Source organism: Crocuta crocuta, unplaced genomic scaffold, assembly GCF_008692635.1.
Source record: "Crocuta crocuta isolate KB4526 unplaced genomic scaffold, BGI_CrCroc_1.0 scaffold862, whole genome shotgun sequence".
Taxonomy (NCBI): Eukaryota; Metazoa; Chordata; class Mammalia; order Carnivora; family Hyaenidae; genus Crocuta; species Crocuta crocuta.
The window spans coordinates 1208332-1234483 of record NW_027529584.1 but is presented as its reverse complement, the minus strand read 5'-3'; the positions used below and the strand labels follow the sequence as shown (position 1 = coordinate 1234483).

At 53.5% G+C, this 26152-nt stretch overlaps 1 protein-coding gene and 1 non-coding gene across 2 annotated transcripts in view; both read right to left on the bottom strand.

Moving 5' to 3' along the window:
- Positions 1-26152, bottom strand: part of TMEM132D (transmembrane protein 132D) — a 408267-nt gene that overhangs the window by 70682 nt on the left and 311433 nt on the right. The window contains exon 4 of the mRNA XM_077761723.1: positions 11554-11697. Coding sequence (XP_077617849.1) covers positions 11554-11697 — 144 coding nt within the window. The remainder of the gene's footprint in view (positions 1-11553; positions 11698-26152) is intronic.
- LOC144229632 (U6 spliceosomal RNA) lies at positions 23211-23314 on the bottom strand. Its single transcript, XR_013334544.1, has one exon. It is a non-coding gene; the product is annotated as a U6 spliceosomal RNA (small nuclear RNA).

Below are 26152 nucleotides of genomic sequence, written 5' to 3'. Positions count from 1 at the left end.
CTGCCATCCGCAGGGCTCAGGGGTGGGGGGAGGCCGCGTGCGGCCCCGGAAGGCTGTCTCCTGTCTCGTCACTCACACACCGGGAGAGAAGGGAGCATGTGCTGCGCTGCCCCTGGGCACCGGACAGCACGCCTCACTGGTGGAGATGTTGCCAGGGTAGCCGGGGTCCCGTGTCCCCAAAACCCTAGGGGGCCGACGCCGGCCCCTGTGGGCACATCAGGGCGGTAAGGTCGGGGGTGGGTCACGGTCAGTCATCAGCTGACCTGAGGTGGGGACATGTCCTGGGCGGCTCAGGCGGAGACAGTGCAGCCACGGGGAACGGAGCGGTCGGAGGGGCCGCGCTGCTGGCCCTGAACACGCGGGAAGGGGCCACGGGCCCGCGGACGTGGGTCTGTTTCACCCCATTTTTTCAGAGGCGGATCTAAAAACTTTCAGCATCTTTGGCATTTTAGCCAACAAACCTTTGCCTTGTGCCTTTGGGCACACCTTCTGGAGAGGTAATAAAACACCTTTTAGAAATCTTTTGCCCAACGTGCAACGTACGAGCCTGGGATCGCGCTCCTGCGGGACAGGCTTCGCTCAGTTCTGGGGCGTCCTTGCTCCCCATCTCCCTGCCGTGCAATGAAATCAATGTAAAAACCGAGGATGAATTAAATCTGCTGGAATATTAAAGTATTGATTCATTCTTTGACCTTTGTAAGTATTATAAATACTTTATTATTTTATTTAACTAATTCTATTATACTTTATTATTTTGTTATTACCGCTGTCACAATCCCGTGTGGTTTTACACATTTTGCTTTCATGGAGATACAGCCTGGAGCAACCCCGGCTTCGGTGTCAAACGTTTCTCCTGCGGGCTTTCCCCGGCTTTACTGAGATGTACTTGACATGTAATTCTGTGTCATGCTAAGGTGTACAGCACGGTGGTCTGACCCTTGTATCTTCTGTGAAGCGGCCCCCACGACACGGCTGGCTGACCCCTCCGTCACCTCATGCGATGACGTGACGCCTCTGTGGGGAGAGCACTGGGGCTCTGCTCTCTCCGTGGCCTCCCGGTAACTCCCAGAATGATGACCACGGCCTGGCCATGAACTTGCCCCTCTCGTCGCTGGAAGCCTGTGCCCTGGGACCAATCCTCCCGAGGTGGAAGAGGGACGGGCACAGATTCTGCCCTGGAGCCATCTCAGGACGCTGTCCTTCAGACCCCTCCACGTCTGCCCACCGAGCCCCACGCTGCGCTTCCAGCCTACAAACCGTGGCAGAATGAACAGGAGCGGGTTCAGGACAACTCACCCGTGGTACTTTGTCCACAGCAGCCGTGCAAACCGACACAGACCGCAGGGGGCTGCACACGGCAGTGCCCGGCTCGGCCACCGCCCTGACCTTGCCACCGCCCCGACCTCGCCACCGCCCCAACCTCACCACTGCCCCCGACCTCGCTGCCCGGCCTTGACCTCACCGCCAGGCCCGACCTCGCCGCCCGGCCCGACCTCACCGCCAGGCCCAGGCAGCGCAGGAGGCGCGGTCCTGCCTCCCCAGCCGCCGCCGTCATCTGCTTCACCCGTGCCTGCCCCACAGTGTGCCTCCCTCACCCCACACTGTGGCCCCACCCCCATGCTCTCTGGCTCCTGGACACATCGGGCGGCTCCCGCTGGAGAGCCTTCTCCCTGCTGTTCCTCCCCTGCAAATGCTCTTCCTCCCTGCCCACCCCCTCCCCCCAGAACTCGTTCCCTCCTCCCCCGGGCCTGGGCTCGAAGTCCCCTTCTCAGGGAGGCAACTACATTCTTATACGAATATACACATGTATGTGCGTGCACACACACACACACACACACACACACACCTCGCTGGGAAGGCACAGAGGGGGAAAACAGAAGAATATATATATGATATATTTATATCATATATATAATTATATATTGTATGCTTTATTATAATTACATAATCATAACACATTTTTCTATTTAAGATTGTATAAGATTTTACATATTCTATTATTATAAGAGAATAGATATAAAACTATCATATAAGATGTAAGGCACAGGAGGAAAATAGGAGAATATATATATTACAAATATGTTTTATATTATATATTATATTTTTTCTTCTATTTAAGATTGTATAAGAAGTTTTTTTANATATAATATTATATATAATCATAATATATTTTAATATATATTATGTTATATATATCATATATTTTATTATCTATTTTAATTGTATACAAATTTACTATTATATAAATACATTATTATAATATATATTTTCTCCTATTTAAGATTGTATAAGAAGGTCTTATATATTCTATTTTATATAGGAGGATATATAATAGTGCAACTATTATACAGGAGATACAAGATAATACAATACATACGTGAGAAAACATGTATGTATAGGATATATAGGAAAGTAAAAATATTTTTCCTCCTTTATAAAGGAAACTATACACACGGAACTCTATATGGAATGTAGACAGCTTATATATGTGCTATGTATTAACATGCAAATGAGTCCCATGTAAACAGGACATATGTGCTCCTCTGCCTCCCCCGTATAAATCTCCCGTTTTCTGCCTCTGTGGAGGAGTCTGCATATGCTCAACTGCATATACATGAAATGATACAGACAGGATATATTCTGTCTACGTTTGAAGCTATATGTATATAAGTATGTAACATGTTATATGTATATGAAAATATCTATTTTCCTCTTCTATAAACAAAATATTTATTAGGTTATACTTATGAAAAACTATGACAGAGGGTATTATACACACATCTCCTGTATATACGCAGATAGGATTTCCTACTTTCCTAGTCATGAGGGCGGGAATTCTGTTTTGCCCTGAACACTGCCCTGTATGCATCAGAAATTCAGTTAAATATTTGTTGAATAATTGATGTTTATACTTGACTCTGTTAGACTGTAAACATTTTCGTATGGTTTTAATTTTGAATTCAATATGGGCGCCTCCATGATATCTACTGAACTCTGGGTCTCTAAAGTCTTAGTCTGTTTTTAAAAAAGAGTATTTCCATGTGGAGAGGTGGCCAATATTACCCCAGGCCGGGCCGGGCCTCCCCCATGTCCCACTGCTGCATGGCCTGTGTCGAAGCCTGCCGGCGAGGCCCCTCTGGAGTAGACCCCCGGACCCTCCATCCCGGTGGCTTCGTCCCAAGAAACGTTGCCCAGAGGCTCGAGGTCCATAATTGGGACTTGGGACCAGGCTGATTCTCTCACCGACTGAACCCACCGCCTCCAATGTGAGAAATCTGGCTTCACTAGTCCCTCCGGGAAAGTCTCTGAACTTGGGTTTTCCTTTTGGTCACAGACCCACATTGTGCCTCCTGGAACGTTCTCTCTCTCTCTTTTTGGATCAAAGACCTTTCCCTCAGGGAAAGAGAGCAGAAGCTTCTGTGACTCACCCTAAAATTAAACTCAAGACTCAATGTCAAGCTCTTGGGAGACAGGAACTCACAAGAATCTGAAAGAAAATAATTTTTAAAAATCCCTTTTGGACAAGTAGAGTCTCTAATTTTGGTTTCTCCGTGTATATTTTTGCCACCTTTTACCGTCTCTTAATTTAACTCTGTAGAAGCAGAAGACAAGGATGTGCTACTTGGTTGGTACTAATGATCTATCAGATAATTAGTTCATTAGTGAGAGTCTCTGCTGTCTATTCAGGTTTGCAACACAGCAGGTATATCGTAAGCTCGGATACATTCAAAATGTGACATCCAAGGGGCGCCTGGGGGGCTCAGTCGGTTGAGCATCTGACTGGCTCAGGTCATGATCTCACGGTTCGTGGGTTTGAACTCTAAGCTGACAGCACGGAGCCCACTTTGGATCCTCCTCTCTCTCTGGCCCTCCCTTGCTTTCACTCACTCTCTCTCTCAAAAATAAACATTTTTCAAAAACTGTGGTGTTCGAGCTGGCATCTGCCTACCAGTAAAGGTTTGGCTCCTGAATCAGGAAACAAAACAAAAGAAAACAAAGCAAAACACAAACCACTACGATGCTAGTGCTGGGTTTAAAACACACAACACAGCGGTGCTGTGCCAGTCACACATTCTGTATATGCTGCAGCGTCCTGAACTGAGTGCTGAGTGAGGATTTACAGTCACGATGTGCATCTCACGCCCTAATGCACTTGTTGTCAGTACGTTTTCCTTCTTCATAGAACAGGGTGCTTGTAGTCAGGGAACGAGTCAGATAAATAATTTCCATCACAGAAATGGAGGGGAACTAGCCAAGCTCAGCTTTGCGGGAATGTCAACATCCTGGAAGGAACTACACCTGCAATTTTGGCTGCTGCCACCAGGTGGCGCCCATTGGGAAACCTGTGGTTCATAGCGCGTCTCTGGGTCCCGCTGACGCCTCCAGGTGTGATGCGCCCCAAACCCAAATTTACTCATGCAGCTCTTTAAACACAACTTGTGTGTGTTAACGATGTCCATTCAACCAGCGACGTAAAGAGGGGGCGATACTTTATATCTCACTAGATGTTTCTCAATGCTTAAATACAAATCTAGGTTTATTTCGCCTTTTATACATTCAGCAAATAATTCCTAAGGAACTGCCACATGCCAGGCCTTTGGTTTAGTCCGGGAGCCCGGAAATGCGCTAGACAGGTCCCCAGTGTAGGACTTCTGCAGACCCCTCCGTGGTGCCCACACAGAGCCGGCTCAGGACAAGAGCCGTCCAGGCCCAGGCCGGTCACATCTCACCTGAAGGAAGGCCAGAGTCACCTGCGGTGAAAATTACTCTTGCGAGTCTTTTAAATTGAAACCCTTTCAGCCATGAATGCTTTGTTTGACTTCTGAAGTCTGACTTTTGTCATTTTAATCCTTAAAGCCTTGCACAGTCCTTCTGCGGCGTCTAATGGCCTCCCTGGAGCCTGCAAAAGGGACACTTGTCCCTTGGGGTCCTGGTTGCACTGAGGTTCCGGAGTCCCAATTAACGGTCACATTTCTTCGTCCACGTAGGAGACGGCAAGTATGGAGTAGTAAGCAGGCCGGATGGCCTTCCCGCTCACCTCACCCGTTTCTGGCCTTTCCATCCAGAATGTTCTCTCCACAGCCTTCTCAACATACTTCACCCCTTCTGAACTGGGCCAGCGGAGCTGTTTTCACACGCTTCTAAATACCATCCATCGACTCACTGCCCAGACTCCCTCCTGCGGCCCGGAGGGCGCCGTCCACCGCGTTGGGGATGTTTTTACTTTTCTATATGAAGGTCCAGGGAGATCCCACTGCACGGTCAGTAAAGAGGCATCTCCCCCTTACTGAATTCTTCCTACTGAAGAGAAGTGAGTCTGATATCAGCATCCCCTGTGGACAGCCCGGAGGTGGTGCTCTCTGCCCACATTCCCTGCACAACTTCCTAGCTACGACCCTTCCTTTCCGCAGCTCCTGGCAGGGAGCCCACGAGACGCAGGCGCCGGGGCCCAGCGATGACCCAACCTGCTGTCCTCAGAGAGGCGGGCGGTGAGCAAACGGACACGGAAAGATACAGGGAGACAAGGGGGCTACGATCCGCGGAGAACAGGGCACAGAGGGGGGCGGAGGCAGGGGCCGGAGCCAGGCCCCGGAGGACGCAGGGGTGACTGTGTGCGCGTCCGGCTGAGGACAGNGTGGTGCAACTCTAAGGAATTCAGCCTTTCCTCCGAGGGGGATGGGAGGTCACAAGAGGGTGTTGAGCAGACACGACGTGGAGGGACGCACGCCTCTAACGAGACGCCTCCGCTGCTGGCTCAGAAGAGACTTCGGGGCACAGGACAGAGCGAGAGCAGTGAGCAGTGAGGAGGCTTGAGGAAAGTCCATTTTCTCCCCCAAACCGGGCCCCGCACAGCCAGTTACGGGGGTGAGAATCTGTGTGACCTTCTCGAGGCTCAGGGTGCAGGGACAGGCACCGTCCTACTCACAAGACCGAGGACGGGCAATCAGAACGCCTGTGAGACTGGTTCCCAGCGCGGGGAGCAGAGTCAGCTCTGCCCTGGGGACGCGTCACACCCACCTCCCGAAGGAAGAGCCCGAGGCAGAGAGACTAAGTGTGTAGCTGTTCTCACCTAGAAGCATCAGGGCCAGGATATGAATCCAACTCAGCTCAACAGACTACACCCTCGGGAGCCCTGCGCTCTTTCTGTGCAGTGACCGTCAGGTAGGACGCGGTCGTGGCTGTGCCTCCGGACGGGGCGTGAGCCCTCCATCTGCTGCAGACCCCACCCCTCCCTGCTGTTCACACACGTGTTATTTGCGGGATCTTGTATTCCGCTGGGTTTGAGATCCCTGGTCTGTGTACTCCTTAGGTACGTCCTGTGCGACTGGGGGTCTCGTGGGACGTGTGTGGTTTCCTTCCAGGGCTGGGACGACAAAGAGGTGGTGTCACTTATGCCCTCACGGCAGTGTCTCGAGGTGCTTCTGGGCCAACGTCTGAGCGCAAGAGAAACACGTGCAGAATTCCACTGGCGGCGTGGGCCGCGGGGCTGGCGCTGCTCCAGGCTGAGCCGGGTGGGGGCCAGCGGACTCCCACGACTGGCGCATCTTGCCCCCTCTCCCCAGAAGGCACAATCTCGGCTTGTCTTGAGTTTTGCCATCACAGAGGAAAGTGACCCAAGCAAGTCCACTCGGACGGAAGTGTCCAGGGACCGATAACACAGCCTCTCCCAGAAGCACACCTGCTCTAACAAAGCATCGCAGGGAGAGGGTAACACCCAGTCCCACGGCAAAGACATGTTGCTGGAAGGATGGCAACGGTCCACGAAGAGTCGTTTCTGGCCCGGAACGCGGGGTCTCAGGGCGCCCGGGGAGTGGTCGCCCATGGAGGCGAGGCCTGCGTGGGGCCCCTGAGCAGGGATCCGCGAGCTTCTCTGTGGGAAATGGACGGTGAGCGCATCGGGCCCCGGGGCCTCCCTCCCGGCGGCTCACCTCGGCCACGGCAACAGCAGCCGCGGAAATAATACACGCGGAACGGGCGCTCCCGGCTCGTTCCCGTGGCCGGAGTCCTCTGCCAAACCCTGTCCTGACGGATGAGTGACGGAGGCAGGACGGGAACGGGTCTTGGCAATGGGAACCACGAATCTTGGTTCTGAAGATGTGGTAACCTCGTGTGCGTCGAGCGGCCTGGAGCCCCACCGACTGCAGCCTCGAATTCCTCAGGACGGTGCGTTCTCTGCTACGTGCATTTTGCCACAATTTTAACCCTCCCACTGTCTGAAATTCCTTATGCAGAAGAAGATGATACTAATTTCGTGGCATTGCTGAGAGCGTCAAAGGAGTGGACGCGGGTCTGCTGTGTCATGAGTGCCCAACACAGGGTCAAACGCTATTTCTGTCATCGCTGGGGCAACACGGGCTGCCTACAGGTGACTGGAGGCAGAAGTCAGGGGCGCCCCAAGCACATTATATATTATTAAAAACTGATACGCACAGAGGAAAGGAGTTGGAATCCAGGAGACGGGCCTGTGTGCGGGGAAGAGAAATGTTTCCTGTAAACCCAACGTCGGATCTCAGTGTAGAAATAACAGAAGGCCGACATTAGGGACTCAGTTTCAGGAAACGAACACCGTTGTCTGGTGTTCAGACAGATGAGAAAAGAAACAGTACGAGATGAACCCCGAGTCTCTCTGCCCACCGCCTCCGGGCTGTCTTCCATCCTTCCTCTCCTGACCCACCTCATGGGCGTCCCCAGGGTCTCCGCTGAGCGGCGGGTCCCTGGCTCCCGCAGGCGCCTTCACCCCACCCTGCTCTGCGGCTACAGACCCCTTCCCGCTGTGGGAGGTTCCTGGCCCACGAGGTGGGCGGGGAGGTCCGCCTCCTCCGAGACCCCGGGGCCCAGGAGCCTAGGAGGGGTGGGTTCACGGCACCAGGGCAGGAGAGGCGCCGCGCTCGAGCCTGGCCTGGCGGGTGACAGGGTTACGAGGCCGGGCTGCTTCTGACGGCCCCTCCCCGCAGGGGCCCCGGGAGCCGTCCTCAGCGCAGCGGCAGGGACAGTGAGGGGGCTCCACCCCTGCTCACGCCCGTCCCTTCGCGGGGTGTTTATGCGGCCGTCTGGCTAAACTCCGGGAGAGGGACGGCGAGGTGCCCTGCAGAGCGGGACCGCGGCCTGAGGGTGAAGCGGGACCAGCGGGGTCCCTCCTGCCCGCGGCTCCCTGCGCTACGCGGAGACGAGCCCCGCAGCGCCCTGTGGGACTGGAACCATGTGCCACCCATGCCCCCGCTGTTGGGGCTCGCAGCCCCCGCCCGGGGCAGCTGACGGGCAGGTGCCCGCCCAGCGCTGCACGGCCCCCGGCCACCCCGGCCTCCAGCTCGTCCACGAAGCTGCCCGGCGACTCGCCCTCGCTTCCCCTCACAGAGGTCGGCGGCTCTCTTCCGCCGGGACCAGCCCTCGGGGAGCCCGCGGGCTGGGGTGCGCCCTTCCCAACGGACACGCCAGGGTGGACCCTGGGCCGGGGAAATACTGCAAGGAGGTGGGTCCGGCCGTCGCGGAGGGGCTGACTCCCGGCCCTCAGGGGGACGCGGCACTGGGGACGGCCCGCCTACCTCGCAGCTGCTCGTGAACGCCGGGGACCGAGCGGAGAAGGGCGGCTCAGCCCGGGGTTCGAGTGCTGCGCCGGCAGATCCGCCTCCTTCCCACGGCCTGAGACGCGGCTGCTGCCCGCGGCGCCGCTTGGGGACTCCTGACCTCCCTCCCCCTGGAGCCCTCGGGTCCCAGGCGGCTGCAGGGTGGGCGCGTGTACAAAGTCCATTCCCCGTCTGCGCTAACACACCCGGAGATGCCCCGGGGCCTGCCCTCCCCGCCTCCCCTCTGCGGATCAGGTGCTTGGGCGCGATCAGGCTTCAGACAGTCGGGGGCTGGGGCTGCAGGCGGGGCTCAAGGATAAGGAGGCCACCTGGGTGGGTCCCAAGGAAGCAGGTGCCAGGACGGGCCAAGACGGCCGGCACGCGCCCGGGGACTGGAGCCACGATGCGCACCGCGTCCTCCCACAGGGCACCTCCGGGAGGACACCGTTCAGAAGGACGGAGCTCTCTCTCCAGGTGGGGGTTGCGAGAGACAGAGACACAGAGAGAGACAGAAAGAGGCAGAGAGACAGAGACAGACACAGAGATAGAGACAGAGACAGAGAGACAGAGAGATAGAAAAACAGACACAGAGATACAGAGACAAAGACAGAGACAGAGAGATAAAGACAGACACAGAGACACACAGAGAGAGACAGAAACAGAAATACAGAGAAAGAGACACAGACAAAGATACAGAGATAAAGAGAGCAACAGAGACAGAGAGATACAGAGAAACAAAAAGAAAGAGAGATAGACACAGAGACAGAGAGAGCAGAAAGAGACAGAGAGACAGACAGAAAGATATGGAGAAAGAGACTAAGACAGAGATACAGAGACATAGAGAGAAAGAGAGACAGAGAGAGACAGAGACAGAGGCAGACACAGACAGAGACAGACACACAGACAGAGATACAGAGACATAGAGAGAAAGAGAGACAGAGAGACAGAGACAGAGACAGACACACAGACAGAGACACAGACACAAAGAGAGAGACAGACCGACACAGAGAAGGAGGGAGGGAGGGCAGGGAATGTTCTCTGAGGTTCTGTAACCCCTACACTAACCCTGACTCTGGACTTCCCAATGACAGCAGCCAACAATTTTTGATCTTCTTCTAAACCGGTGTTGGCTTGGGTGGGATTTCCCGTCACTTCCAGCCCCCAGGCCTCACGGCAGAAGTCACCGCTACCACCCGGAAGGCGTCTCTGAGGGACCCGCTGCCTGTACAACCCCGGCACCCTCACTGGCTGGGATCGGGGCCTCGCCTCTCCCTGAGCCCGTGATGGTGAGCAGAGGGACGCAGTGCTTTACGGCCGCCCTGGGTCACTCAGCCACCGGACGCTGGTGTGGAGACCCTGCACCATTTACATCACGTGGACCAGACACCGAGGAATTTTCTGGAGAGAACGTTACTGTTATTGGATGACGGGCAGATGAGAGCTGGCGAGAACAGGCGCGAATGTCCTTTACAGGAGTCCCCAGCAGCCCCTGCTGCAGAGACGTGTCCCGACCACCGTGTCCCCACCTCCCCCTGATGCAGGGATGCGTCCTCACCGCCGTGCCCCCACCTCCCCCCTGCCTGCGATGTGAGTCCACATCTTGTCTGGACTGGCCGACCGGGTGTAGATCTGTCCTCACTGTCTTCGAAATGCCTCCCCGAGGATGCTTGCATGATTCAAGGACACGTTTTCCCTCCTAGCTGATTACCAGTTTGCTCATTCATTCAGCACACACTTGCTGAGTGTGCCCCGTGTGCCCAGGTTGTGGGTGACAGGACAGAGCAGCGGAGGAAGGGAGCCCAGCACCGCCCTCCCGGGGCGACAGTCAGACAGCAAAGTATAAGAAAATAAAAATCTAGAATACGTGGGAAAGTATATACATGTGCACTACACACACGTGACCCCTGTGAATAAACACTGCGGACGAAGGAGGAGCCGGGCGGGGCAGCGGGGGGAGCGAGGGGCTGTCAGCCCAGGGAAGGGCGTCCGGAGCGCAGGGACGGGCTGTCGGGACTGTCAGGGGCAAGGCACAGACTCTGCTGAGGCTGGAACAGAGTGAACGAGCGGGGGCGTAACAAGAGGGGGGTTGGAGTTCAGGCAGGAGCGGCAGGACTGCCTNGGGCTGGCTAAGGCGTGGGCGTGGGTGTGGGGAGGGAGGGAGAGCCAGGTACTGGTCTGTGACCCATGGGGGACCAGCCTGCCCTGTGCTGACGGGGAGGGGGGGGATCTGGAACGAGGCGCGTGGTGTGTCATGATGCTGCCCTTCCTTCCATCTCTGCCTTGTCTCCGAGCAACCGCAGGGCGGGGACCGGGCCTCTGCCCTGGGCCAACCGTCCTGAACAGGACCTTGCACTTGGCGGGGACCAGAGACACCTGCCCCCTGCGGCCTGGGGATGACGCGCCCCCTGGTTTCCTCCAGAGCAGAGGGCTCAGCAGCTCCACCAGGGGAAGCAGGGCGGCCGGGCTCTGGGTCCAGAGGGAAGGGGCCGAGCGCCCCAAGCGCTCCCACCGCCCGGGGGAGTTTGCTGGAGGCTGGCTCCGGGAGGGGCGGGGCAGGTGTGGGCTCTGACTGCGAAGTGGGCGGCGGGCGCGGGACAGGCCCGTCCCCCGCTGCAAGATGTGGGCAGAGCGAGGGTCCTCGCGCCCCCGCCCAGCACCCCCCCACACACACACACCTTGGCCTGGCATCCTTTGTGCACAGGATTACAGAGCGAGGAAGTCCGGAAAGAAGGGGCCCACGGAATGTCCACCGCGTCCCCAGCCACGGAGCACTGCCGGGTGGCCAGGGCCGTGGCGGCGGGTGTCTTCTCTCCCTCCCGTGGCCAGCGCCGGCAGCCGCGAGTAACCGCACGAGTAACGGCCCCGCTGGCCTTGCTGTGAAGGCCTCGCGCACGCCGGCCGGCCTGGGTCTGGCCCTCCCTCCCCCCACGGCCTCCCCAGGGGGCCCTGGCTGACTCCCTCCCGGGAGGACAGGGAGGTGTCAACTTGCCTTGATGACGTCTTCGTCGGACGACCTGCACTCCACAGACTTGAGCACGTCGGTCACCGTGCCGTCTTCCTCCACCGAGACCACCTTCACCGGCACGGCCACCGTCTTCCCGGTGAGGATGGCCGTGTTCAGGATTTCCGCCTCCTGGAAGACCAGACACAGCTGTCATCACACACCTCCCGCCGGCGGACCGCCTCCCTGCCTCCCTGCAAAGGCCCCAGCGCCTGCACGGCCCAGGGCTGACGGCAGCCCCCTCCCCCCACCACAGGGACAGTGTGATGGGGGGCATCACGTGTGGCCAGGCAGGGCAGGTCTGACAAACCTCGCCAAGCGCCAGGGGCTGTTCATATTAATTTTCAGACTAGACCAACAGGCATTCATATTCTCTCTGTTTTGTAGATGGCACAGAGAGGTTTTATAACTTGCCCGAGGTCACACAGCCAGGAGACAGTGAGAGAGAATTTGAACCCAGGAAGGCCAGCAGCTGAGTCCCTGTGTTAGCAATTCCAGGAGGTCTGAACTCACAAAACACGTGTCTGCCTTAAGCAGCGAGCTGTTGGCCAGAGGAGCTGAGATCCCCTGCGTGGGGGGGTGGGGTGGGGAGGGGGCATGCACAGGCTGAGACCCTCACTCTGAACTCTTCCGCGCTGGCTGTCTCTCACCTCCCGTCCCTTTCCGGGGCTCTTGTCGGGTCCCGGCCTCGGGACACATCTGGAATGCCGTTATGGCTCCAATGACACACACAGCCCCAATGACGCGACACTTGTGTGCAAAACACGCGCGCACTCTCACCCAAACATGCATTCTGCCTGCTAACCACTTCCTTGTAGCTCAGCTCGAGAGGTGCCTGCGGGACAGGTCCCCGCTTGCCCTGTTATCTGCTTTCCGAGCCCCTGGAGCCCAGGACACCGGCACAGAACCTCCCCTGCGGCCCCTAGCGCCGCTGCTGTCTTCCTTCGCGTTCTTCAGTCGGTGATCAGCCTCTGCCAGGCCACCAGCTCCGAGGGCTGGATCTGCCTTCTGTCCCCCAGCGCCTGGCGCGGTGGCAGCTACGGCGGGCGGTGCGCGTCTGCAGGACGTGGGTGCGGACCTCACCAGGAGGACTGGGGCGCACACCCCGCCTCCCTGTTTTGTCCTGCGCATGAGCCCAGGCCCCGAGCAGCAGCCCGCCCTCTGCCCCTGTGCCCAGGGCACCTTCACGGGCTCTGAGAGATCGTATGAGCCCATTTCCCAGGGGAAAACTGAGCTCCAAGAACCGGAAGTGGGTCTCATTTCCCTCTGCAGGGACTGTATCCTGTCATAGGAAGACCAAAGTCCCCATATAACCCGCAGTCTTTGTACAACACCTTCTGAGCTCTAGCCCTCAGTGTTCTTGCTCAATGTCATTAATCGCATGCCGATGACGTCCCCGGGAGGTGTCACATCAGCGCAAACGCAGTTACTTCCGTAGGTCCGACCTTGTCTGGCCCGTCCTCGGCAGAGCCACAGCGAAGCGCCTGGGTGGGCGCTGGGAGGTACCTCTCTCTCTCTCACAGCCACGCTTGGGCAGGTTCTAGCTAATTTGATTTTCATGTGAAATCACAAACGCCCATTTTAGGAGCACGCCAGAAGAAGGAATAGAAATGTATCATCTTAACATTGCATAACTGTTTTCCTTATGTTAACTCTATTTCTTACGTAAGATCTTATTTTTCCTTTATAGGACTAGGTTCAACTTATAATTAGCTCATTTGGTTTAGATTTGGATGCAAAACTACCTATAAACACGCACACACACACACATATATATGTATGTTTTTTTCATTCTTTAATTCTGAGAGACCTCCCGTTTGGAATGTTCCCGAATCTCAAAGACCATGCCTTATACTGTTTCAATACTCAGATGCCTCCAAATGCGCATTGATTATGCACTTGGTTTGTTTTTTTTCCCTCTCTGGGTTCCCAGCCTGATGTGGTTTCATCCTGGGCACAAACACGGTAAAGGAACTAAGGGGGAGAAGTCAGGCTGTGGCGAGATTTCCTGCTGCATCTGGGGAAGGAGGCCCGCGTGCACGTCCCTACTAAATGGTCCTGAACTCTGGCCCAAACTGGCTCAACCGAAAGGAAAGAACAGACTGAGAGCATCATGGCTCTTGACACCAGTTTCAGGGAAGAGGAAAGTTATTTTGCACGTCTGTGCGGGAAGAGTTACGAGCATCTCTGTCCAACGATAAAACCCAAGAGGCCTGCAGCACGTGTGCACATTGACGCCAGCACGGGAAGGGACGGCAGCGCGTCAGCCGCCGAGCAGCTGCAAGCCCAGGTGTCTGGGGTGCTGCCCCGGCCTCCGGGTGGACACGTCGCTCTGCCTGCAGGATCTTGCGGGGATTAGTGAGGCAACTTCCTGCCTTCTCTGTGCATGTCCAATTTTTCAAAGTCAAGAGCACTCTCTCTGCGTTCCCGGGGAGGTGAATGGCAGGTGCATGGCTCCTAAAAGGCTCCAGGTAAGAGGGGGTGAAGTGGCCTGCACAGCCTCGGCTTGGGTGGACATTCGACCCACAAATGCCCGGATGATTAGATCCCGTGAGTCCCCAGGGAGCTCAGCTGCCTTACTGGGATGGGCTCCCTTGTCCCCAAGCCCTCAGAGCTAGGGAATCAAGGACGGCGCCTCGGCCTCGTGAGAAAGCCTGTGTCAGTCCTCACCGGTGGCTCCGTGCTCCCTCTGCGACCCGGACGCTGTGCACATCAGCAACGACTCGCTGGGTGTCTGGTAAGCACCACAGAGCATCTCCAGGGGCCAGGAGGGGGCAAAAGTGGCCGGAGATGGCGACCCTGCTTTGAGGAAAAGGGGGCAACCTCGTCAGAGAGGCCACAGATGCCCTTCTTGGGATTAAACTCTTTATCTGTAGTAAGGAAGCGATCCCTGCCCTGGTTCTGCTGGAGACAGGATGACTCACATTGTTTGGGTCCCCCTAGAAACCGACTCTGGGACAAGGATTCAAGGGCAGGCGGCGTATTCGGGAAGTCCGCGAGGTGTCAGTAGGGGAGCAGGGAAGAGGGAGCCGGCAAGGCGTGTGGGCTGCGCCAGCCGCCACAGCGGACAGCTGGAGCTCGGTCCCGCGGGGCCGGGCTGTGTGGCAAATACGCCACGTGTGTTATAGATTTTAGCATCTTGAGAGGTGTTATCATACATTCCCTTGCAGGGAAATTACCTAAAATACACACTTAAAAATAACTCCATGGCGGGGCCGGGGAGCTGGGTTATTTATACAGCGCGTCCTGAGCGCCGCGCTGGGGGCCACTGTGTCCGGCACGTCCAGCCTGCTGCGTGTCAGACGCGGTGGCCCTCCGTGCCTGCAGAGAACACTCTGGACCAGTGGTGTGCGGAGCGCTCTGCCCGCGTGGGGAGGAGCTGACGCACGGAGCAGAGTCTGCTGCGACAACACCAAGGAATATGGCGTCTTGTACAAAGTTCTGACAGACTGGACCCGGAATTAGAGCGTTTATTTATTTATTTTTTGAAATGTCCGCATGCCTCTGGTATCTGATTTTCTGCTTCATGAGCATAGTCATTGGTTGGCGTTAACCCTTCCATTCAACATTCATTTTAAGACAGAGGAGAGGACGATAATGGAGACAGACGAACATCACCCGGGGGCCCTTCTCGAACACATCGAGAGGCTGACCTGAGTGTTGCGCACCTGATGCCCACCCACCTTTCTGCCCTCCTCACAAAACCTCCACTTTGTCTGAGGCTGCAAGATGCCCAGCTAAAATTAATGCATTTTTTGGGCCGCCCTTACTTTGTGACACAGTTCTGGTCCGTGAGATATAAACGGAAGCCATTGGTGAGGCTTCCAAAAAAGTTTGTTTAAAAAAAAAAAAAGGAGATTCTGAAGATTGTTTTATGTTTTCCATTTTTTCCTGCTGCCGGCACAGATGATCCCAGGGTTGGGGCTGCATCATGGACCCCGAAGATGAGAGCATGTGGCTAACATGCATCATGTTGGGGTCAAGGGCAGGGAATCTGTTGTCAGAGTGCTGGGTGCAAATCCCGTCTCTGACGCGGCCACTGGATGACCTTGGACGACTCACCTAACTCTTGGTGCCTCATCAGCCTCGACTACGGAGTGAGGATGGAGCAGTGCTCATCGTCTCTGCCCCGGGTTTTGGTGAGTTAGCAACGCTGGAGAGTTGGCAACAATAGCCAGTAACTAGTCCATCCTCTCTCCAAGTGCCTGATGAACATGCAGGTGTGAGCGGTGGCTGGGCCAGAGGGGACAGCCTCCCCCCAACATCCACATCCACTCAGAACCTCAGAAAACGACCTCGTTTGGGAAGACTCGGCTTTGCAGATACAATGAGCTAAGTTCAAATGAGGTCATCCCGGATGGGGGTGGACCCTCATCTAATGGCTGTGTCCTTATGAGACCAGAAAACACAGACAGATGGTTCGGGAGGCTGCGGGCGGGGAACATCAAGGAAGCCAGCAGCCTCCGAGGCTGGAAGAGACAAGGAAGCGTTCTCCCCCAGAGCCCTGAGAGGGAGCGTGTCCTGCCGACGCCTTGATTTTGGAGCGTGACCTCAGAACGGTGTGCGGACAGATGTCTGCTGCTTTCAGCCACCCCATCTGTGGTACCTGGTTTCAGCCTCAGGAAACCGGTAAAAGGGCCGAGCCAAAGAGAAGGAGGTGGACGCCAGCTCAACGCATCAGAGCACTGATCCCGGACACCCCTCCAAGCGCCTGCCGTGCAGGTTCTGAGATCCTGCTCACGTGCATGCGTGACCCTGCTCATGTGCACGCGTGTGCATGTGCTCTGCGGCTTGCAGATGTGCCACAGTCATCACATACCACCTGCCAGAAGTGGGCCCTCACTTTTCTCATGTNCCGGGGGGGTGGGGGGGGTGTGGAGAAAACAATTTTTGTCTTCACTGTCACTGTGGTCCCTATGGAGATTATGTGCCATTTCAATATACGGTTGTGACAATCCGCATACGTCATCCTAGAGGAGCAGGGCTGGACGGAATAAAAGTGTGGCGTTAGTGGTATGGCTGCTTCCTCCTCAATAAAGGCATCACGGGGGTAAGCGTCAAGCAGCCCACTGCGGGAGGGCCGATGATGGCAAACGTCCCGTAAAACCAGTAAGACGGCACACGATCGGGGTGGCTGCTCTCCTGGGCAGTGCAGGAAGCCGGCGTGGGGTCAGCCAGAGCGAGAGTAAGAGGGTCCGCCGGTCACAGTGGCCCCCAGCGCCGTCCCCGCCCTCCACACACTGAGCAAGTCATACCATCTTACTCCCTGAGACAGACACCTGGAAGATGGGCATCTCCAGGAGGTGGAGACATAGTAGCAGACACACTGCACTTGATCTTACTTGGACTTGAGCAAAGGAAGCATTTCCTGCCTGGCCCACTAACAAGGATGTAAAGAAAGGACATGCACTCCAGCCCAAACGGGGCTTGAGTGGGATACGCAGTGGGGTTCCCCGTAACATCTTGTATTATGAGTCCCTGGGACGGAAGCTTCTGGTTTTGCCTCTGCCCAACCTCTTTTCCGTAACTGCGTGCCCATTTTCCTTCAGGGAAAGCATCCCTTCTCCTTCGGACAGTCACAGCAACCCTCTCCCCCCCACCCCCCGGCCCCGAGAGAAGGCGGGCATCCCCAGAACCAGGCAGTGGGGCATCTCCCCTTGGGAACAGAAATTCCATTCAAGGCGAGCGGGCAATCGCCTGAGATGCTCGGATCTCACACGTTGTCAGAGGCACCTGAAATCCTGTCTGCATTTCCACGAAGGTCCCGCCTCCTGCCTTTTCAGCTGTCCCATTTTTTAAAAAAAATTTTAGTGTTTATGTATTTTTGAGAAAGAGAGAGACAGAGTATGAGTGGGGGAGGGTCAGAGAGAGAGGGAGACACAGAATCCGAAGCAGCTCCAGGCTCTGAGCTGTCAGCACAGAGCCCGACGCGGGGCTCGAACCCACAGACCGTGAGATCATGACCTGAGCTGAAGTCAGACGCTTAACTGACTGAGCCCCCCAGGTGCCCCATCACTAAATTCTTTTTTAGAGGGTGGTTCTTATGTTAAGTGTTTTAACACACACACAATAATGGTGATGATGATGATGGTGATGATGGTGATGGTGATGATGATGATGGTGATGATGATGATGATGATGATGATAGTGGAAACTGTTTAAGGTGATGCCTATGTCTATGGCCTTGATCATGGTGCTGGTTTCACGGATATGTATACTCATCTCCAAACTTCTCGAGGTACATACATGAGCTATGCACAGCTTTGTAAATGCCCACCGTGCCTCAAAAGTCATTAAAAAACACCAAACTTAACCAGAATCAATTTCTTTTGCTTACAAGGAGCCCTAGTTAATAAAGTTGACCAGGAAGGTGGATGACAGCACATTGGCTCACAGGGTTTTCTCCCGATTCTCACTGAGATGCAGCCTTCATACTTTGTAACAACGACCAAGTTCAGTACCCCACCTTGCGGACTGGAGATTGCATTGGTCTGAATGTCCACCAGAGGACAGCCTGGGGCGGCTCTGGGTGGAGGGGGCTTATTTGGAAGCGGTGGGTGTGGGGGGAGAGGCGTGGGAGGCATCCAGGGGTGCTGTCCACCTTGCAGCAGGCACCCGGGCACTAGTGTCTGGCCTCCCAGCACTGTCTCACCGCAGGCTGGAAGCATGCATCCCCTCGAGGGTGTCGTTTGCAACTTCACATCTGTACCTCTGTGGTCACAACGTTCTCCGGGGTCAGGAGAGAAACTCCCATGACAAAGTCTGGGACACGTATTTTACTTACTATCTAAAAAGAAGGAACACACCTAGGCTTTCTCGCTTGCAGGGAGACCTGAGGCCAGAACTTGCAGTGATTCAAGCAGCAGGTGTCGGAAGCAATGCTTCTTCTCTGCTCTGCGCTCACGCAGTAAGACCGCGTCAAAAGCGCCACTGAAGACGGACACACACGTGGTGGCATCCCTCCAGGTCATCTGGAGATGAAGCACTCACACGCCCCGCATCAAGCATCCAGGCGGACAGGGCGGACCCCCCGGGGGGAGATTCTCTGCAAGGCTCTGGGAGCCCACGGCAGATCCACACGCAACACCGTGGCTTCCTGCAGCTACTTCTGCAACCGCCTGCGCTGCTCCCGCTTCTCACGCATTTACTCCTCCTTCAAGCATACCCCGGAAGCCACATTCCGTCTTGAGAGATAGCGTGTGAGTCCAGGATCTTAGCTGCAGACGACGGAATCCGCTCTCGCTCACTGTATCAGGGAGGGGTTTGCCGAGGCGGCGGCACTGTTCCCGGGTTGATGAAACAGACCCCGGCTGACCCCCGAGGTCCGTGCGTGGAGCCACTCAGCGTTCCCCGCACGCACCTGCTGCGCCTGCCCCGACTGGGCAGCTGGGAGATCAGGCACATTGGGTTAGACCCTCGCGGCCACTCCCCACGCAGCCACATCCAATCGGCAGAGACCGGATCACGAGCCTCGGGCCTCAAGGACACTCCGTTCTTTCCCAGGGGAGGCCGAGCAAAGTAGATTTTTGGGATTTATTTAGAGAACACGCGATTTCCCCAGCAGGGGGCTGTGAGGGCGAGAGAGGGCGTCTTCTGGGCAGATGCACGCGGTGGTGCCCCATGACCCGTACCAGCTCAGCGCGCCCTGGCATCTTCTAATGTTTAAGTACAAAAGGGCATATTCTGCCTAGTTTATTGATTCTCTGTATTTACGTTATATTTATTATTATTTTTAAATTATTGTTTTACATTTACATCCAAATTAGTTAACATTTAGTCCAATAAGGATTTCAGGAGTCAAATTTAGTGACTCATCACTTACATGTAACACCCAGTGCTCATCCCAGCAAGTGTGCTCCTTACTGCCCGGTGCCCGTTTAGCCCATCCCCCACTCCCCTCCGTCCAGCAGCCCTCAGTGTGTTCTCTGTATTCAAGAGTCTTCAATGGTTTGTCTCCCTCTCGGTTTTTAAACTATTCTTCCTTCCCTTCCCCTATGTTCATCTGTTTTGTTTCTTAAATTCCTCATATGAGGGAAGTCGTGTGATTTTCATCTTTCTCTGACTAATTTTGCTTAGCATTATACCGTCTAGTTCCATCCACATTGTTACAAACGGCAAGATTTCATTCTTTTTGATCGCCGAGTCCAATATGTATACTCCATTGTATACATACACATCTTCATTATCCATTCATCTGTTGATGGATGTTTGGGCTCTTTCCATACTTTGGCTGTTGTTGACAGGGTTGCTATAAACATCGGGGTGCATGTGCCCTTTGGTTCAGCACTCCTGTGTCCTTCGCATAAACACCTAGTAGTGCAATTGCTGGGTCGTAGGGGAGTTCTATTTTTAATTTTCTGAGGAACCTCCGTACTGTTTTCCAGAGTGGCTGCAGCAGTTTGCATTCCCACCAGCCGTGCACGAGGGTTCCCCTTTCTCCGCATCCTCACCAAAATCTGTTGTTGCCTGAGTTGTTAATGTCGACTAATCTGACAGGTGTGAGGTGGCATCTCATTGTGGTTTTGATTTGTATTTCCCTGATGATGAGTGAGGTTGAGCATTTTTTCATGTATCTGTTAGCCCTCTGTATGTTTTCTTTGGGGAAGCGTCTATTCATGTCTTTTGCCCATTTCTTCACTGGATTATTTGTTTTTTGGGTGTTGACTTTGGTAAATTCTTTATATATTTTGGATACTAATCCTTTATCTGATATGTCATTTGCAAATATCTTCTCGCATTCCACCCGTTGCCTTTTAGTTTTGCTGATTGTTTCTTTCGCTGTGCAGAAGCTTTTTATTTTCATGAAGGTTTATTTTATTTTATTTTATTTATTTAATTTTATTTATTTTATTTTATTTTATTTATTTTATTTTATTTTATTTTATTCTTAGTTCATTTTTGCTTTTGTTTCCCTTGCCTCTGGATATGCGTTGAGTAAGGAGCTGCTGTGGCCGAGGTCAAAGCAGTTCTTGCCTGTTTTCTCCTCTAGGATTTTGATGGCTTCCTGTCTTACATTTAGGACTTTCATCAATTTAAGTTTATTTTTGTGTACGGTGTAAGACAGTGGTCCAGGCTCATTCTTCTGCATGTCGCTGCCCAGGTTCCCCAGCACCATTTGCCTAAGAGACTTGTCTCTTTTCCACTGGATATTCTTTCCTGCTTTGTCAAAGATTAGCTGGCCACATGCTTGTGGGTCCGTTTCTGGGTTCTCTATTCTGTTCCATTGATCTGAGTGCCTGTTTTTGTGCCAGTGACATACTGTCTTGATGATTACAGCTCTGTAATACAGCTTGAAGTCCCGGGGTGTGATGCCTCCAGATTTGGTTTCCTTTTTCAGGATTGTTTTGGCTATTTGGGATATTTTGTGGTTCCATAAAAATTTTAGGATCATTTGTTCTAGCTCAGTGACGAATGCTGTGTTATTTTGATATGGATTGCACTGAATATGTAGATTGCTTTGGGTAGTAGCGACATTTTAACAATGTCTATTCTTCCAATCCATGAGGATGGAATTTTTTTCCATTTTTTGTGTCTTCTTCAATTTCGCTCATAAGCTTTCTGTAGTTTTCAGGGTATAGATTTACCTCTTTTGTTAGTTAGGTTTATTCCTATTTTTTAATGTTTATTTGTTTTTTAGGAGAGAAAAGAGAGAGAGTGTGGGGGAGGGACAGAGACAAAGGGAGACACAATCTGAAGCAGACTCCAGGCTGTGAGCTGTCAGCAAAGAGCCTGACATGGGGCTCGAACTCACAAACTGTGACATCATGACCTAAGCCGAACTGGGACACTTAACTGACTGAGCCCTCCAAGCGCCCCCAAAATTTTATTATATTGGCATCATTGACCCTCTACTCCAGACCCCACCTCCAACAACACGAAGTAGGACCTTCTGATTCTCTGTCCACCAGAGACTGAATTCTAGGACATCAAATATCAAAGGGACATAAGATGCAAGAATTCAGTTTACATTAGCCAACTTGACAATAAATTATACAAATAAATAAATCTCTGTAATTTTGCAAAAATGTGTATAACCTTAGAGAAATTTAATATTAAAAAAATAAAACAATATACTCTGCAGTTAAAGACAGATGTTCATATCTGGTATAAAAGTGATTTTCTTCCTCCGGCTAAATTATATCATACTCAAAAGTGATACTTAAAATGAGGGAAAACCCCTAAAACACATGGTATGGCGTGAGTAGTGATTGATCAGAAGACGTGCCTGGCCAATCCGTCTGGACACTGATGGGTATGTCACATGAGTAGATTACTTGCTCCCCGGTATTTTCTGGGTCCCTCGCAGTCAGACAGAGCCACATGACACAGCTCCCAAAATGTGAGTGAAGTGTTGTTGGTTACTTCCTGGGATGGGGCAATCAAGGTTTCACGCACAATTATGACCTTTCTCATCAGCTGCCCTGGTGACTGAGGAGGCCGCCATATTCTGGATGGAACTGCCACGAGATGGGAGAGCCCGTCACCTTGGGTACCCCAGTCACCGTAGGGAGAAGAGCTTCCTCCTGACCCCTGGAGACCAGTAAACAAGAGTAACGAATATGCTCTCCTCGTCTTCAGGCAACGAGGCTGTTGGAGCCATTCATTCCTGCGATGCCGCCTAATCCACCCTAACACACAACCCTTCCCAGCTCCAGCTTCCAAAAATAAAAATATTCATGAACACTCTGAACTCTGCCCCAAGACAAAACAGACTGCTCAGGTATGAAAAGCCAACCTTTCCCCCACGTGCCGGGGGGCTGGCCCTCCATCTCCTGGGTTCTGCTGTCGCGAGTTTGGGCAGACGCGGCCCAGCTCAGTGCGGAGACCAAACGTGCTCTGTCCCGATGCGATTTCTTAACTGTGGTTATTTTCCTAAGTCTTTTTCGATGCATTCCTCCACAAAGATCAATAACCCAATGAACAGACTAACAACTCCTCACCCTGTCCTTGTGTTTTGATGGTTTGGTCAAGCTCTGTTATTCCAGCCCCCACCACCTATGCCCCCGTAAATAACAGACACTTAGTAGATGACAGGCTGCAGTTTCTCATTCCTACCACGTGAAACAGAGGAGCTCATATGTGAGCATCGAAATACTAGATCTCAGTAGCAGCAATGCTGCATCATGATGTTACTTGTTTGCTTCTTTTAGTTTATACTTTATTTATAATTTTATTGTATTTTTATTTTTTTGATGTTTTCTTTATTTCTGAGAGAGAGAGAAGAGAGAGAGAGAGAGACAGCATGAGCAGAGAAGGGTCAGAGAGAGAGGGAGACACAGAATCTGAAACAGGCTCCAGGCTCTGAGCTGTCAGCACAGAGCCTGACACGGGGCCTGAACCCACGAACAGCAAGATCATGACCTGAGCCGAAGTCGGACGCTTAACTTACTGAGCAACCCAGGCGCCCTTATATTTATTTTTTAAATAAGAAATGCTGGGTGCTCAGTCGGTTGAGCGTCCGACTTTGGCTCAGGTCACAATCTCACGCACGGTTCATGGGTTTGAGCCCCAAGTCGGGCTCTGTGCTGATGGCTCGGAGACTGGAGGTTGCTTTGGATTCTGCGTCTCCCTCTTTCTCTCTGCACCTCCCCCGCTTATGCTCTGTCTCTCAAAAATGAATAAATGGTAAAAAGAATTTTGAAAAATAAAATATGGGATGCTTCACAAATCTGTGTGTCATCCTTACAAGAGGGCCGTGCTGATTTTCTCTGTGTCGTTCCAATTTTAGTAGATGTGCTGCCAAAAGCACCTGTGTGCTTCTTTTAACAAGAGGGGAGCATCCGTCAATTTGGCCTGCACTGAGAACAGATTTATAAACCCCTGTTTTTAAAAGGACATCGGCGCCTCAGTTTAATGGCTGCGGCACAGTATGGAGAATTGCTGCATTTTAGCAGCCGTAGCAGGTAAAATACAATTATCGTCCCACCCACGGGGAAGCGGGGAGGGTGCCGCATGGCAGAGCCCACATGAGGCTGAGAGTGCGTGCCTTCTGCCAGCCGGGCTGCCTTCCGGAAGCCACTGAAACAAGTCAGGTGCGTGGTGCTTCTTCTCTATGTGAATTAAAACGTTTTATCCAGGTCATACCACCTCACGGTTAAAATACCCCAATTGTGGAAGGGTTTATCACAAAATGCCACGAAAGGCATCCTTATCCCCATTCCCTACCACCATTTTGTTCCCTTCAGGCAACCGCTTTGGACCCCTCTGTTACGAAGGCTTTTCCATCCGTCTGAACAACAGGCTGCATTACGCTTTCCTGGTACTGCGGGCTCAGCCATCACCTGCCGATTCTCTGGCACGCCCGGAGAAGTCTCCTCTCTCTCTGTTTTCTCAACAACATAATTAGATTCCTGTTTTGGCTTCTCCATTGGCTTTATTTCTAATTTTAAGGAAATATACCTCTAATCAAGAGATAACTTGTTGCAGGACGGCTGGGGGCTCAGTCGGTTAAGTGTCCAACTTTGGCTCAGGTCACGTAGGTTCGAGCCCCGCGTCGCGCTGTTTTTTCCCTGATGATGCTCGTTCGTTTGTGGAGCTCAGCCTCCAAGGTGTGTGGGCCCAGGCGCACGGAAGGGGCAGGCGCAGGTGATCTGGTCCACGGCCACGATCCGGCGCCCGCCCCACGGACGTGTCCCTGAGGAAGCCTTCCAGAGGACTCTGCCCCAGCAGAGGCTGCCTCACCAGGTCCCGTCAACCTCCAGGACCCTGACGAGAGGATGCGTGGCCGCTGTGGCAGGACCACCACCGTCCCCTGGCGCGGCCACGGACACTGGAGACCCCACGCACCGTAGGAAACGACAGTATGAGCCTGGCTCCAACTGCCCTCCATTCTCCCGCCGCCACGGCTTCCCAGGCTTCCTCGTTTCCAGCTGGTACTTCTTTCCTCCCCAAGGCTGACCACACCTCCACCGTTGCTCCAAACATCCAGTCCTCCTTGCTCGTACGGAGTCTGAATCCAGAAGCTGAAAGCTGGAAACGGGCCTCTGATACTCACACGCCGTGGAGCCCTTTCTCAGCCTCCAGGCTACTGCTCTGGGCAGACAACTCCCTGCTTTCAGGCTACAGGGTGCGCTGTCTATGTTCAGCAGGGCCCCCGGACTCAACCCTCTAGATGCCAGTAACGGCCTCTTTCCAGCGTGACAACGAGAAACGTCTGCCGGCTTCGCCAAACATCCCCGGGGGGCGGGGGGGGGTGGTGGTAAGGAAGGGAGGTCGAGAATGCGCTGCAGGAGCGAACTGCACCCGGGGACTCCATCCTGTTTCCTCCTGTGATTTCTGGGTCCTCTCTTGCCTTTGCCAGATCCAGGGCTTGTGTTAATAAATATAACGCACCAAAGGACGGGGGAGGTTTACAAAATGCAGAAGCTGGAGGGAAATCCTCGATTTCCTTTCTGTCGGTGGCAATAACAGGATCTGATGCATACAGGGCTTTGTGTGACTGGAGCCAGCAGGCTGGATGTGGTGCGTGTACTCTTGAAATCCAAGTATCAATCGATGTTTAAAATCGATGTTAAAATCGATGTTTAAAATCTATGTTAAAAAAATCGATGTTTATACATATATATACTTTTCTTTTACCAGCGGAGTTTCCTATTAAAAGTGGTCCTAAGATATTAAGTTCAAGGCCCAACTCAAATGCTACATCTTTCTTAATCCCTGCAGGTGGAAAAAATCAGTGTTACGGTTTCTAGCTTACTGTCGATTCACGTACGATAAATTATACATGGAGGCAGCAGAGCCTACAGTGAGGAGTAGGCACCCTACATTCGATACCTACTAGCTCCAGGACTGTAGGCAAACTAGGGACTGCACTGCGCCTCAGTTTCCACATCTGTTCAACGGGGACTGTACACATGTCCATGTTATTGGCTGGAAGCAAGGACTGAATATGTGAGAGGCACGCAGAACGTTGACTGGCAGGTGGTAAGGAAAGCGTGCGCTGGCGTCGTTATGAGGGTCACGGCACCTGGCCTCAGGATTCCTTCCGGCCATGCCTACAGCCTGAGGGCAGGAGCCGGAAGGGAAGCCCAGCGTGAACAGTGTGAGCCCTAGCTTGGCACGGCCAGACGACCTCAGCCAACTCATGTACCCTCTCGGGCCAACTTCCTCGTCTTTAAAGAAGATCTAAATGGCATCTGGTAGAAGTGTGCTCATGCGTCCAGGCAAGGCTTTGGGCTCAAACTGCCTGGATGCAATGCCCAGCTTCGCTACATCCTGGGCGCTTGACTTGGCGGCATACTTGCACATACTTTTAAGCGCTGTGCACCTCGTGTTTCTCATCTGGAAAGTGGGTTCTGAGTAGCATCTACCTTGGAGAGTTCTCGTGAGGGATGGGTACACTACCACGTGCCAAGTGTTCAAACAGTCCTTGGCATTACCACCTTTTCAATAAGGTTGGCTATTATTAGTAGTATCATAAGACATATGGTGGCTTTTATTAATTCAGGATGTCCTTGGCAGAAGGAAAAAGAGAGAGAGAGATTGAGAGAGGGAGGAAAGCAGGGAGGGAGTGAAGGGGAGAGGAGGCAGGGAGATATAACCCACTGCACGTCCCCTCATGAACAGAGGCATTGTCCTGGAGTGAGAC